Source organism: Balaenoptera acutorostrata, chromosome 4 (assembly GCF_949987535.1).
Source record: "Balaenoptera acutorostrata chromosome 4, mBalAcu1.1, whole genome shotgun sequence".
Taxonomy (NCBI): Eukaryota; Metazoa; Chordata; class Mammalia; order Artiodactyla; family Balaenopteridae; genus Balaenoptera; species Balaenoptera acutorostrata.
The window spans coordinates 12,884,447-12,900,355 of record NC_080067.1 but is presented as its reverse complement, the minus strand read 5'-3'; the positions used below and the strand labels follow the sequence as shown (position 1 = coordinate 12,900,355).

The 15,909-nt window shown below is 37.1% G+C and overlaps 1 protein-coding gene across 7 annotated transcripts in view; it reads right to left on the bottom strand.

Annotated features, from left to right (window-relative positions):
* Positions 1-525: 525 nt before the first annotated feature.
* Positions 526-15,909, bottom strand: part of ATP2C1 (ATPase secretory pathway Ca2+ transporting 1) — a 116,737-nt gene continuing 101,353 nt past the window's right edge. For all 7 annotated transcript variants that reach the window (XM_007166978.3, XM_057544870.1, XM_057544873.1 and 4 more), the window contains 8 exons: positions 9,727-9,777; positions 8,628-8,794; positions 7,275-7,343; positions 6,527-6,643; positions 5,571-5,718; positions 4,944-5,039; positions 3,336-3,477; positions 526-2,482 (listed from right to left, as the gene is read on the bottom strand). In XM_007166978.3, coding sequence (XP_007167040.2) covers positions 2,352-2,482; positions 3,336-3,477; positions 4,944-5,039; positions 5,571-5,718; positions 6,527-6,643; positions 7,275-7,343; positions 8,628-8,794; positions 9,727-9,777 — 921 coding nt within the window. In that variant the 3' untranslated portion in view covers positions 526-2,351. The remainder of the gene's footprint in view (positions 2,483-3,335; positions 3,478-4,943; positions 5,040-5,570; positions 5,719-6,526; positions 6,644-7,274; positions 7,344-8,627; positions 8,795-9,726; positions 9,778-15,909) is intronic.

Here is a 15,909-nt window from a genome sequence, read left to right as displayed (position 1 = left end):
TTTCTGGGTCATGCAATGCCCAGCAAAAATCTGAGAGAACATGCTAAGCCTTGTTCCTCTGCCGCCAGTTTGAATCATTTGAGGGTTATCTACCTAGTTGGTGAATTAAAGCTCCTTTTCTTCCCTGATATTTAATCACTTTGAAGTCAAAAAACTTCATGAGGTAGTCTAACAGGGAAAAATCACATAAGTTAGTATTGTAAGGGACTCTAGCAAGTCCCAGGGCCAGGAAATGGGGAAAAATTTAAAATTTAGATACTAGTGCATTTGAATTATCCATGCTAATTCTGATAATATGCTATGTAAAATACATACACAGACCCTAATTTGTTGTTTTACTATGGGAAATCTGTTATACAGATGTAGTATATCTGAATCGTACATTTCACTTCATTTTAAATCACAGATTCAATGTACTGTGAGTACTGCCTAATTTCTGTATCTTCAACATCCATATGATTTTAATGTTAACAGTCCCAACTGGAAGAACATTAACTTATGAAAATAAATCATTCTGGGGGAAGGTTTAAAATCTGAACAATAAGATAGGCACATTTATTTCATATGAGTCATACTCTGAACGTAAAATGCAAAGCAAAAGATTGACGTGCACTTCATATTTCAAGTCCTTGTAACAGAGAAGAAAACTCATTACAAAACTTAGATATGATACATCACCATCATTAAAGATAAAGTTGATTAGACAATGGTTTCCATGTACATTTGACTAGCCTTAAAGAGTAAAGCAGAGTACACTGCAGATATCTCAGGTCCTTATATTAAACTGTTTCAGTAACAAGACTCAAAGAATAGGTATCTTTCCTATCGTTCACAACAGTACTGCAGTGCTAACAGTGCAGTTTAATATTGCTGATAAAAACTAGAGAGCGATTTATCCTCACAGTTTAAAAAATTAAGAATAATTATAAAATGCAAAATTCAGTAACTTCAGGAAGAATTAAACATGTAAGAATTTGAGACCCGTTTCTGTTTCAGAGAGAAATATTCAGCAGGAAAATGTATTTCTAATTTTGAATTTCTGGCCCAAATTTGCCACACACTCAAAACAAATTACCTATACCTCATCCAGCTATTACAAAAACTGATGGCATTCCAGGAGAAAATCTATCTATTTCTCTAGCACGCCCAGTGAAGCAGAACAAGGCAGAGGACAACGGTGGAAGCAGGAGAGGGGCAGGCTCCAGGCTGTGCTGCAACCTAGGCCCCAAAGCTGCAGATACACAAAGAGTAAAGGTCAGCACAGAATCTTCCACTTATACTCTGCTTCATAAACCATCTGTTTAGGTTTGGGGCTTTTTTATTCTTTAAGTTTACCACTCTATACTTCATAAGAAAGATTTTTTTAAAGTACACATAAAAAGACATTAAGAAGTAATAAAATTCAGATATTCAGGTGAGGTACTTAGATTTATATTTAGGAGATGACTTTGTCAAGGTGATACTTGACAAAGTATGTATTGATATTTAACTCTAAAAGAAGGCATAACACATTAACATAATCTGCTATAAATATCAGCCCAACCAGTCTTAAATTTTTTTGACTCCATGACTAAGTGTTAATTACAGACATGGCTACCCTACCCTAGAATGCCACTCCACAGCCCTGTATTAATTGTGCTAGACCAAAGACTCATACCAAAAAACAAAAGAAGAAGAAAAAGGCAACCATTTACACTTACTAAGAAAAGCAAACATTTACTTCAAATTGCAGTATAGGCTTTTCAATCACAAAAAGAAAGAAAAGAACAGTGATCTGACAGTGGTCACATCCTGTGCAAAAAACTTGAGATACAAAAATGGTAACACAAGGTAGCTGAGCTGCTTACACTGCAGGAAAAGGAAATACAGTAGCTGAAATATGGCACTCCTGGGAATCAACTTCTAAACCAAACAGAATGCCTTTGAAATGATTAAATTTATTTGTGTATTAGTAAGAAAGCCCCACCACCATAAATAGTACAATATTTAAAAATTAAAAAAAAAATCATATTTATCTAGGATAGATTGTATATTTGAACTCTTAGACCTCTTTAAGTGCAGAAGGTGGTTCAGGTTTTGCTTGTTTTTTAAATTAAATAACTGCCCATACACTTTACGAAGTTCCACTCAATCGCAAAAGCCAATTTCAATCAAGGAATATGTTATCAAAGTTGCATAATTTCATTTGGGACTGTCAGCAGGTTAAAGTCTCAAATCAAGTCTTCAACACTCATTTTTAGTCAATAAAAAGTTCAAAAGTTCTCAAATCTTCATTATCCTCTTGAATTTGCCCTTCTAAATGATCCTCAGACTGCAATTCCTAGTTTGCAAATAAAAGAATGCAATATGCATCATACTTCAAGAAAAGACGACGATGTCGAGCTAACAGGCTTCTGGATCTTCTCCCTGCTCCTTTCAACCTTCTTGATAATTTCTGCCACTATGCACACTGACGAGGTGAGACCCAGAAGAAACAGCAAATCTGCAAGAGAAAGTAAGTTGGGTTTTACAATTCTTTAAACTTACAGTTGCAGAGCTTAATAACTTATGTTTTTCTAGCATTTTACCACAGCTTTTAAAATACATTATTTCTCAACCATTCCACAAAGTAGCCACAATCGGCCTGAAATTAAAATCTTGAAATTAAACTAGTTCAACTCTAAGGTAAACTTTAACTTAGAGCAAAAAAATACAGTGATTCATAAATATCCAAATTACCTTTAAAAACCCAAGAATTAGAACTAGCATTATCATAAAATGTGTCCGTTCTCACACTTACATAGGAAGATTAACTTTTAAATGTACTGTATGGTGATGCATTTAATGCACAGTCTGTGAAAGAATAATGACTGTCTTCACATCAGCTTAATAAAACTCTCTGCTATTAGGGCTATTTCATAAAATAAGAATGTGCAAATTAGCAAATAAGAATAGGAAAATGTTAGTTTAACAATCAAAATGGTAATTTTAAAGAAGAGCCATTTGGTTTTCAGTGAGCTTAAATCTAGTTTTTTCTTCATACAAGATTAAAAAGTTATAAACTACAATTACTCTGTAACACGTTTTGATTTGCTATCTTTCAGAATCACCAAATATGATTTTGACAAGTGACAACCTACAAAAAATTAACAAGAAAAAAATTACAAAAAAGTTTAAAACCTAGAGTTGGGAGAGTGACTCCCCTAAACATTTCCAAATGAGAAAACAGAGCACACACATTTTTCAAAGCAAGCCACTTATTTCACTTTTTAAAAGAAAATTCTTCTTAGAACAAATGCATGAGAAAATACAACTCATTTATAATATGTAAATTATAAAGATAACATTTCCCTTACCCAGTATACTTAGGCTCTCAGTCTGAAAAACTTTCTGAAGTGGAGGAAAGTAAATAACTAATAACTGTCCCATGATGGATCCAAGAACTGCGTAGCAAAACATTTTATTACTGCAGAGTCCGATCTCAAACACAGATTTGGTCTGTTGGCAGAGCACAGAGTTCAGTTATTACTCCTTGGTCACAGAAACAACTTCTTTATTATTACACTCACCTCCAGTTTTTAGTAAGCTGGACTGAATTCTACAATAGTAGTATCATGAAATCTCTAAATTTTAACTATTATTTTGGAATAATTTAGATGGAATAGGGTAAATTTTAAAGCAGCTTCTCTTCATCAAGGGCTTTAAGAGTGATGCTATTAAAAAAATAAAAACCACAGAAACTTCCTTTACTTCTCCAAAGCATAAGAAACTTTATTTGTATATGATAATTTTGCTAAATCATTTCTATCATTCATTAAGGTACATAATCTAAAAACCTTTCTCGAAGAATGGACTTAGTTATGTGTGTAGTAGTGAAAAAGTAAAAATGCCTTTCATAAAACAAAAACCAAATACTAAAGCTTCTTCAAAAATTAGTCTAAGTTAATGACAATTCACTGTACTTGGAAAGTTCTAGCATGGTGAATGGTAATAGATATAGTTAAGGATTTATATGGTGCTCTTAAATTGAAATGAACAGTCAGGCCTCAAATGTAGCTAGTTTCCAAGAACAACATGCTCTGAAAAAGTACCATTAGGTTCTAGCCCATTATTTTCTAACAAAGCATTTCAATCAAGAGAAGGTAATCCAGGGCTTCCCTGGTGGCGCAGTGGTTAAGAATCCGCCTGCCAACGCAGGGGACACGGGTTCGAGCCCTGGTCTAGGAGGTTCCCACATACCGCGGAGCAACTAGGCCCGTGCGCAACTACTGAGCCTGCGCTCTAGAGCCCGTGAGCCACAACTACTGAGCCTGCATGCCTAGAGCCTGTGCTCCACAATGGGAGAAGCCACCGTAGTGAGAAGCCCACGCACCATAACCGAGAGTAGCCCCCACTCGCCGCAACTAGAGAAAGCCCACGCGCAGCAACGGGGACCCAACTCAGCCAAGGATAAATAAATTTAAAAAAAAAAAGAGAGAGAAGGCAATCCACCTTAAGATAAAGCATGGGAAGAAAAGAAAATTTTAAATGTCCTAAGCTTTGACACACTGATGGAAATAATGAGAAAAAGTTAATATGCACAAAACTGTTCCTGGACTTCTAACAATACTTGCTTCTATAATGAGGCTAATACCATCTTAGCAGAAGCCATGAGCTTTGTCCTATCCTCAGATAATGTTAACTTGAACCTATCATATAGCTACAGATAATAAGAAAATGAAAAGAAGAAAAATCAGGTGATGACACCTGTGATTTACTTTGATGTCCTAGCCAAAGTTAAGGCTTATCTCCCCAAATGCCCCATCCCTCTTAGGACACATTTTGGAGGCACATGTTTGTAGGAAGGCTATATCCGGGGCTGTAACCATGGCTACAAAAGCAAGCAAAGCTAAAAACCCTGCCCACTTACAACTAGAGAGTACCCTATCCAATTGGATTAGTCAGCTAAGATCACCTAAGCATACCTGGGATCTGGAACTTAGTGCATTGAACATGTCAAAAAACACAAAGCATGTGAAGGTCATTGTTGTATCCCGAGGTGTTATCACATTGTCTCGCAGCTGTCGAGAGGAAAGAAGATTTTCAGCTGGCTGAATTTAATGAACAAATACTACATGCTTTTAAAGGGTTAATATTTTCTTCCTCTCAGAATGAAATAGCTTTAGTTTAAGATATAAAACATATAAGCAACCTAAATTTCCCATACGCCATTTAAATAAATCATCTAATGAATAGCTGTAGTCTACATAAAGTAAAAAGTCTTTTCCCAAACCATAAACTGGATATTAAAAGAACTTTTTTTGATGACATGAAAGTAGCTATATTAAAGACTCAGATTTTCTACCTTCTTCCCAAATTTTCATGTTAATTTTTATTGTATCTGATACTTCCCTGCAGATTTAAATAACTCTAATATATAAATCAGGAATTCTATTAACCCATAAATACTGAAATCAAACTATTTTTAAATGTTTTTATTCTATTTTTGAAAAAGCTCTCCTAACTTCCAGCCTTCTGCTTAATACACAAAAATAACCGAGTCCTACTGTACAGAATGAATATTAATAAAGCAGCTTATCCAGTGAGTATACCTCCCGCCAGAAGACAAACAAAGTCCCACAAACAATGATTATTGAGGAAACAAGTATTTTAAGTATCAGGTTTTTGGTCAAAATGCTGTCCTTCCAGTTGCGTGGAGGTTTACGAATGACATCTTTATCCACTGGTTCTACTCCAAGGCTTCAAAACAAACAGAAAAGTGAATTAAAGTTTTAAGTAAGATTTGGATTTATTACATTCACAACTTCATTGACCTCAATTATCCCGGAAATGAAATGTCTTCTTTTGGAAACAAAATGTTGAATCATGAAGAAAACCTTGGCTATGATCACTTGAAAATAACCAAAGTTTTATCACTCTTTCCTTTTTTGTTTATTTGGCACAGTTTGGGAGGGGACTGACAATCAAATACAAAAAATTGCCCAATTTCATTTACATATAGCTTTACTTATTCCAAATATGGCCTGAAGTATATGACCTACCAACTGGACTTTGAACTATCTTTCATGCAAGGAAGTTTCAACTAGGATAATTTGTTGTAATGGTCACTGACATGTATCACTCTGTGTTGGGAAAGCAACATCTAGGGCCCCATTATTATACAAGAAGATACTTAGATGCTTAGGTCCTTCAATACTTTCCCAAAGTCTCTAAGACTGACAACAGAACCTTGGTAACAGCACTAAAGCCAGAGATTTCTCCATTACAACCTATTCTAAGAAACAAAAAGCTTACTTCGAGGATGGGGACTGCAACTGTTCCCTCCTCTGTTCTCAACTTAAGGCTGGGCATCTAACAGCCTAAAAGCTCAGATCATAATGCATGAATGAGCACTCCAAGAGAATAAATGATATGCTCACATCACACAATTTATAACAAACACAATGCTGCAGAGATTTCCAACGCTATCCGTGATGAAGTCTTAGAGCTTAATTATCAGGATAGCATGCCATCCTTGTCTTTCTAATTTACATGAGAAAACTCTCACCTCTGAGCTGGAGGTCCATCCATAATAATATTGATCCACAAAATCTGCATGGCATTCAGAGGATTGGGAAAGTTCATTAATGTAGCCAGTGAGATTAAAGTTAACGCTGCTATACTCCTATCGAAAGAAAGAGTCATTTTAAAAAATGTGTCAGCATAGTATAATTCTTGCTAATTTTATGAAATCACTTTCTTAGCATTTAAAACTCTCATGTTACTACTGTTCTTTTAAAGGAAGCCCGTATTTCCAAGTAAGCTACTGCTTCATTAGTGTGAATATTTTGAAGCTAAGAGTTTTAACCCTTATGATCCACAGCATTTTAATAAAGGACTTTCAAATAGAGGAAGAATTTTTTTAAATTGAGTTCAGATAACAGTTAATAGTTTCAATGATATTTTTGTAACTGTTTTTTGACTACAGAAAAGCCCTTCTACTTTTGGAAAAATATACCAAGAAGAAACATTAAAATTTGACACCCCTTTCTTAGTTATTTCAGGGCTATTAAATAAGCCACAAAGGTTTATATATTTTGATGATGATACAGACAAATAATTATCACATTTAGAACCTCTTTATCATGCCACTTTTAGATTTAGGACAGAATTCAATTTTCACACTGGAAAACTTTTACATATGAACAACCCTCAGAAATAGAGCCCAGAAGCTTGTAGGCACTCTGCTTGAATTCTACTTTGCAAATAATTTATCTGTAAGACCCATAAGTTTGTCACAACTTCTTACAACTTACGTGCTCAGCTGGAATCTAACAAAATTTTTAATGTTATTATAAATCCCTTTACCCTCCTCAATTGCAGACCTGAAAGTTAAAAATAAAATTAGGTGAGAAAATATTATCACAGAAAAATGAGGATACATCAATACTGTGGAACTAATTTTGAAAACAAATTTCCAACTAATAAAACACATACATCAATAAGAGAATCTATTATTTTCTTCACATAATTAAAACTAGAAAAAAAAAAGGAAACACTACTGTGGCAAGTAATTGAAGTCTGGCCTGCTACACTCTACCCGAACTAATTTCACAACACAGTAATTTTTATTCTTAAAAAGACATTTCAACATTAAAATCACATCTTGTGTTTCTACACAAGAGACAATAATACACATTTATAACACTAAAATAATGATCTTCTTTACCCCTCCAAGTTTATTTTTCTTCAAGATACAAGATGCATGCATGGTAAGGGGTTAATTTAATGTAGGTCAGAAATTAAATGGCAATGAGACATATAAAACTTATAGAATTTAAGCCATCTGTTGCTCCTACACACAATTAGAGATATGTTGTACCAGAATTATAAAAAGAATATGCTTTACAAAGATTCATGTAAATTCTCTCATTCATTTTGCTCAACCTAGGAAAATATGTGTTTTATAAACATATTGCCCTATCTTCCAAGATTTTTATACAATTCTAAGAATGGAAATTAAGTATCTTATATCTTTTTAAGAGCCTAGCAATTCTGGGTCCTGAGGGCCCACATGCTCCACTTGAGGCCACAATGGGTTAATGAGGCACACAGGGCATCACTGAACTAAGGCTTAGATCATTCAAGAGGTGATCACCTCCACCTGAACACCGTGAAACAACCAGCAGGTACTGCAGAAGAATCTTAAAGCAATTAGAAACTGTGGATGAAACAAATCTATTCAAATGATAAATTGCATCATTAGTAACATGAACAATTCCTGACATAAGGAAACAGATATGGATGGGATCTTTATTTATAATACTTACTGTAAGGCCAGGCACATGCTTATTCCTGTGAGCCTGAATTTAACTAGAATAAAGGCCACATGAAGGTTCACTGCTGTATCACAACACTAGTGGCCAGGAAATGAGACACTTGGCTGGTACTCAGTAATATTTCTTAAATGAATAGCCCTGCCATTTATTATGTCCATTCCATACAAATAATTTTCCCCCAAACTACACACTAGTACACAAAATAAGATAATCTAGTAAAAAAGTTTAGTTTATCCAATGTCTAAAACTGCTAAACTCTTTTCTATGAATGGGGTGCAAGAAAGGATGGGAGGAGACTCTGTGATGTGCATTCATTGAAGGAAAACTTACATGATGGTTTGGAAATCATCATCCACCAGGATCATGTCTGCTGCCTCTTTGCAAACATCTGTGCCAGTCTGACCCATTGCAACTCCAATGTCTGCAGCCTTCAGAGCGACTGCATCATTTACTCCGTCTCCTGTCATGGCCACAACCGACCCGTTCTTCTGCAGAGACTGGGGGCGGGAGGGGAGAAGCGGGAGGGAGGAGTTCTGATTAAAATGTTGCTTCCACACAGATAAGGGGATAAACAAATCCTCTCTCTTTTTCTTTCTCACATAATTAAAGACTGGAAATAAAACAATCACTGTTTCAATAAACTTCAATAAATATATGGAGGTCTTAAGATAAAGCTTAGAAAAAGCTGCCATTAATGTTTCCATGTGTGAAAATTCTGTGTGTAAAGCCTGATGAAGAGTCAATTACACAGTTGTTCTCAGGGAAATTTTGTCTCCCAGGGGACATCTGGCAATGTCTGGAGACATTTCTGATTGTAATGACTTCAGGGACGCTACTGGCATCTAAAGGACAGGAGCCGGGGATGCTGCTAAACTTACAACACACAGGACAGCCCCTCACAATGAAGAATTATCCAGCCCACAGTGTCACAGTGCCAAGGCCGAGAAACCGTGACCTCAGTACCATGGAGCACTACTGTGATTAGTAAGTCCATGAACTGATGGTACCATGTCAGCTGCTTTGTATGTATTTGACTAATATAAATAATCACAGCCCTTTAAACACTGTTCACACTCTCAAAACATTTTTTTCTTGCTGTGTTTATTCAGTTTCTAAGTAATTATTCCTATTCACACCGGGATGATTTGGCTATAGCCTCCTGTCAGAACATATTTCTACATTATTCAAATGTTTTAAGAAGGTTGTATTTGCAGATATTTCCTTAAAGTTTTCTTCTACATCTTCCTCTGCAAACTAAATTCTCTATTAATGTTTCCATCTCAGGCTTTAAAAAAACACCCATTTTGCTTCACAATACTTCTGACTTTAATGCTCTATCAATATTCGCAGTAGTAATGCAAACATAATGAAAGACAAGCAGTAGCATTTTGGATACAGAGATAAAACAGTGTGATTCTTAGACACCCACCTTAATAATTTTCATCTTGTGCCTTGGACTGGCTCTGTAAAATACCGCAACCTGTTAAAACACGGGACACACTAAAAATCTTCAACATTAAGAAATATCAGAATAACCTATGCACTTATAACTAAGAATATTTTTTAACTTATCAATTTAAACTGTCTGTATTTTGCCACAGAGATCAAACTTAAGAATATGCCATACATTTGTCAGGACACTCATTTGACAGGGTCATTTCAAATTTTTAGGTACTATAAGAAATACACAATCTAAACAATTTACCCAGTTTATCCCATTATGTTTAAGCTCTGAAGAGAAAAAAGCCTTATTCTTGAAACGTTCAGAGACAGACAAAGGAAAAACTCTCCTGCATCGGCTTCCTCGACACTGACACAACTAAAATGGCCTCTTCCCTTTGTCCTGTCTTCAGATTTAAAGAACAGCTGCTTCTCAACGTCCCTCGAGCCTTTTTTTGTTAAAGCACTATGAAGTGTCTGCGCATGCTCTTCTACTCAGGTTAATCCATCAGGCTCTCTCTCCTCCACTGCGTCTCCACCTGCTTATACCATCTTCTCTCTCCAAAGAATATATTTAATCCCTTTTCCTGATCCCATCTCCTGGTCTCCTGAAACCCTCCCACTGTGCCCCAGTCATCGACAAATCCCCTGGCCCTCCACTCTTACCCACACTGCTCTAACCTAATTTATCCACAAGACAGGGACTGTTCCCACAGTCCTCTCCAATAGCACCACCAGCAGAGCACAGAGGGGGCAGGTGCCCTCCATTCCCTTCTTCAGTCACACATCCTCGGTTCTGAACGTCACAGAAGACTGTACTTCACTCCCTGTGGTCAGTCACTGCTCCCGAGGCCACCCTCCATGTTTCACAGGAATCTGTAACCACTGCCTCCCATCAGTCTTTCCAACACCCCCGAGCCAGGTGACCTTAATACCCACGTAACCCACCGTTCTCTTTCCTACTCTCCTAGAGGACGGGTCCACACTAGTTTTCTCTCCTCATGCTTCCAATTTATCCCCTTCCCCAGCCTCACTCTCAGCTGACAACCTTGTTTTCTGCTTCAAAGAAAACAGAGTCAGGAGAAAACTTCCACAACTCCCACCATCCAATAGCTGTATCCAGACAGTATCCCTCCTTCTCTCCTTTTACTACAAATGAACAAGGTGAATATGTTTCTAGTGCAGGTCAAATATCCCACCTTCTTACCAATCAGAAATTCTCCCCCCCTTGTATCAAAATTTTTCCCTTGCTGCTGCACCTTTACCATCATTATACAAACATGTCTTTACTCCTTCCATTTAAAGAAAAACAAAACCAAAAACTTCCCTTCCTATCTCAGCTGCTACCCTCCTTTCCCCTTCTCTTTATAAGCGAAACTCCTCTAGGGAGCTGCCTGTACTGCTGTCTCCCATCTCTCTCTTCCACTCTCTCCTGAATCCCTCCTAATTAGGCTGCTACCCCCACCCCTGCACTGAAAGCTCTAATCAAGAGCACCAAAGACTCCCCGCATTGCTGACACCAGTGCCACCTCTCACGTGACTTAATCCCGCACGCAGCCGATTACTCCCTCCTCCTGAGGCGCCCTCTTCTCCTGGCTTCAGGACCACCCTACACTCTCCTGCTCCTCCTCCTACCTCTCCAGCGGCTCCTCTTGTGCAGGTTCCCCCAGGCCTCCCTGAAGTCTACACGTTGGAGTGTTCTAGAACTCAGTTCTTGGGCTCTTTATAATATAAGAGGTCTCTCCCTAGGGGATCTCATCCCACCTTAGAAATCTGGCTTTTATTTATATGCCTTTTTGTCTCTTCTGAAATCCAGATTGATAAAACTAATCCACCTACCTACTCCACATTTGCTCTTGGACATCCCATCTCAGACTTAAACATCCCAAACAGAACCCCTGTTACTTCCCCAAACACATGCTCTCTCACATCCTCTGCCAATGGCAAGTGCACTCTTGCAATGGCTCAGGCTCTAAATCTGGGGAGCCACCCTGATTCCTCCTCTTCTCCCACATGCCACACGCAGTTTGGCCCCATCCTCAAATATATCCACACTTCAACCTCCTTCCTCAAACATCGAAACCCGCTGCCAACACGCTGGCTTAAAAACATAAGTCAAACCACACTGTCCTCTGCTGAAAGCCCTCCAAAAACCTCCTGTCCCTCTCAGGACAACTGAATGGTGCCCAAGTCTTTTACTGTCCACCAAGCCCCGCATGAAGTGCGTGCTCCCCGGTTAGTCTTCTCTCCCCCCTGCACTACACTGGCCGCCTCACAGTTCCTGAAACATGCCAAGCACACTTCCCTTGAGGCCTCTGCCCTTGTGTTCCCTCGGATATTACACAGCCTGCCCCTTTCATCGCACAGGACCTTCTCAGTGATGCCTTTCCTAGGCATGCTGTCTAAAGATCTCATCCTCTCTCTTCCCTGCTTTTGTCAGTGCTCTCCCCTCCTGCTCCCATACTACAGTGATTGTACTGTGTGCTTATCTAAAACCAGTATATTCCCCCCTTTTTAGGTGGAGAAAGACATAAAGATGAAAAGATTATTAACAGAGGAGTTTTCAGTTACCCCCAAGTTTAGTCCCAGCTCTGTGATAAAATGATATAGTTCAACTTTTAGACACTTCTGTGTTTTTTTCTAATACCTAATTTCTTCAGGCCATAATTTTGTGTCACTAAATTTCAATATTTTTACTCAACCAAAAAGAATGACCTGCTAATCCTGGTGCTTTAAGTAGAATTTTTACTCTGTGCAATGTCATACTCCACATGAGTCTTATCTTAGACTATAAGCTCCATGAGGCAGAGATTTTGGCCCTGTACCTCCAGTGCTCTATAAACACATGTAAAATGAATGAATAAATGACTGAATCTTAGGACCATCGTAAAGACTATTCCCAGGTTCTCTCCCAATTTTAATAGAGGTCTAAAACAAAAGAGGATTATTTTCTTAGGTAAAAAAATTCAGTTTAACTGTACTATCGCATTACTGATTACCCTTAGTTCCTCTAGGTACCATGAATCACATAACTCATATATGGAAAGCATTCTTCCTTTAAAAAGGTTCAAACTCCATTTGGAAACTCTTTAGCGTGTCTTTAAAAAGTACTAAACATACAGATGGTCAAAAGGCACATGAAAAGATGCTCAACATTGCTAATTATTAGAGAAATGCAAATCAAAACTACAACGAGGTATCATCTCACACCAGTCAGGATGGCCATCATTAGGAAGTCTACAAATAATAAATGCCAGAGAGGGTGTGGAGAGAAAGGAACCCTCCTACACTGTTGGGGGGAATGTAAATCGGTGCAGCCACTATGGAGAACAGTATGAAGATTCCTTAAAAAACTAAAAACAGAGCTACCATATGATCCTGTAATCCCACTCCTGGGCACGTATCCAGAGAAAACTGTAATTTGGAAAGATACATGTACCCTAATGTTCACTGCAGCACTATTCATAATAGCCAAGGCATGGAAACAACCTAAATGTCCAGCGACAAATGAATGGATAAAGAAGATGTGGTATATATATATAATGGAACATTATCAACCATAAGAAAGAATGAAATCATGCCATTTGCAGCCACATGGATGGACCTAGAGATTATCATACTAAGTGAAATCAGGCAGAGGAAGACAAATATCACATGATATTGCTTATATGTGGAATCTAAAAAACAAACAAAAAAAACCATCAAAGTGATACAAATGAACTTATATACAAAAAAACTTATATGCAAAACAGAAATAGACCCACTGACATAAAAACCAAACTTATGGTTACCAAAGGGGAAAGAGGGGGAGGGTAAATTAGGAGTTTGGGATTAACAAATACACACTACTATATATAAAATAGATAAGCAACAAGGACCTACTATATATTGATAACACAGGTAACTATACTCAATATTTTGTAATCTATAAAGGAAAATAATCTGAAAAAAAAGATATATATAGGGACTTCCCTGGTGGTCCAGTGGTTAAGAATCCACCTTCCAATGCAGGGCACGCAGGTTTGATCCCTGGTCAGGGAACTAAGATCCCACATGCCGCAGGGCAACTAAGCCCACATGCTGCAACTACAGAGCCCACACGCTCTGGAGCCCATGCGCTGCAACTAGAGAGAAGCCCGCACACTGCAACAAAGAGCTCATGCGCCGCAACGAAAGATCCCATGGGCTGCAACTAAGACCTGACACAGCCAAAAATAAATAAATAAATTAAAAAGTGTTCACTTAAAAAAGATATACATGTATGTATAAATGAATCACTTTGCTATACACCTGAAACAAACAACATTGTAAATCAACTACACTTGAATTAAAAAAATTTTTTTAAATAAAATAAAAAGGACTAAGCTGCATACATATTTAAAATGTACTGGTTACCTTCTAAGTGAAAATTCTACATTACTGCAGAAATTAATCATGTAGCACACAGCACTGAGCATCTAGCAAAGACTGTGGATTTTACAGAATTTTTTACAAGAGCATCTAGCAAAGAGTGTGGATTTTACAGAATTTTTAAATAAATGGCTAATTACTAATTACAAATACTCAGGTTGTACAGAGTAAAATTTTGCCTTTGTTCCACTACAAATCATTCAAACCACTGCAAATCACTCCTTTACAGCCAATGCAGCTTATCACTGACAATGGCAGTAAGGATAACAAACCAACTGTTGGGCTGAAAACATACCTCTTTTGTATAGTAACAAATTACTTTGGCATGCATCCAGTATACCTATTACTTGATATAGATTTCAGCATTTCAAAGCTTTGATGGCAACTCAAAAATAAAAGCAGTTTCTTTGAGACTAAGCAGATCTCAATGCAAAGCTGAAGAATCATGTAGAATATAATATTGCACGGAGTAAAAATTCTCCTTAAAGCATCAGGACTAGCAGGTCAATCTTTTTGGTTGAGAAAAAATATTGAAATTTAGTGACACAAAATTATGGCCTGAAGAAATAAGGTATTAAAAAAAAAAAAACACAGAGAGAAGTGACTAAAAACTGAACTATATCATTTTATCACAGAGCTAGGATTAAACTTGGGGGTAACTGAAATTCCTCTATTAATTATCTTCTCACCTTTACGTCTGTTTCTCTACCTAAAAGGTGGGGGAATATACTGATTTAAGATAAGCACACAATATAATCACTGTAGTATGGGAGCAGGAGGGGAGAAGACTGAATGAGGACAACAGGATGGTAAAAGGACAATGGGAAAGAAGTAGAACTCTGTCAGCAAAGAGAGAGTTCAGGGAATATTATGGAGGGAAAGGGAGAAAGGCTGTGTATTTTCAGAAGGAACCTGAAAGAGGAATTTTCTCTTCTCATGGGTCCATCTTTTCAGTGTCATATTTGTGGTCAGCACTCACGGTTCTTTTGATCAACATTAACAGAAAGTAAGTTATGAAGAGAAGAAAGTAGGTAAATATGAAAAGGAGAGGCTAATGGAAAAAAATTATTCCTGGCATTAAAATAACCTCCCAAAGTTCTCCAAATCTTCCAGAACAGATTAAAAGATATCTGATGCATTGAAATAAGTATTGACAACATACCAAAAATTAAACAGCACACGAACTGGGATTTTATTATAGGGACTTGGTTAATAGGTTTGGTAAAAACAAAAATGGAGGCAGTGCTATAAAAAGCAAACAAGAAAAGAGAATGTCCATTTTTATCAACAGGAAATGTAGAACACACTCAAGAAATCATAAATAAAAAACACTGAGAATTCCCAGATGGACTTTATAAATAATTAAGCAAAATTCAGTTTCCATACTACTTTCTAACTGGCTCTAGGTCAAAAGGACAGAGAAATGTTGAGGGATTTGGAATGTGTGACAGAATTATGGAAACAGGAAAGCCAAAAAACGTTTTAATGAGGAACAGAATTCATTAATATGATTTTTAATACATGTGGGAAAACCTCAGCTGGCAATTTAGAAGAAAAGTTTTGTTTTGTTCAAACACTAATAAAAGAAAAACTTTTCAAAATGATCTGAAGTAAAAGCAATAAGACCAAGATTTAAGAGTTACATGAACACAAGATAAAAATAGGAAAAAAGACAAAGTAGGGGTTGGGGGCACTAAAGGACCTAAAGGAAAGAAAAGACTTGGGTTTTCAAAAGACATGATAAACCTGAAAAAAGTGCTGG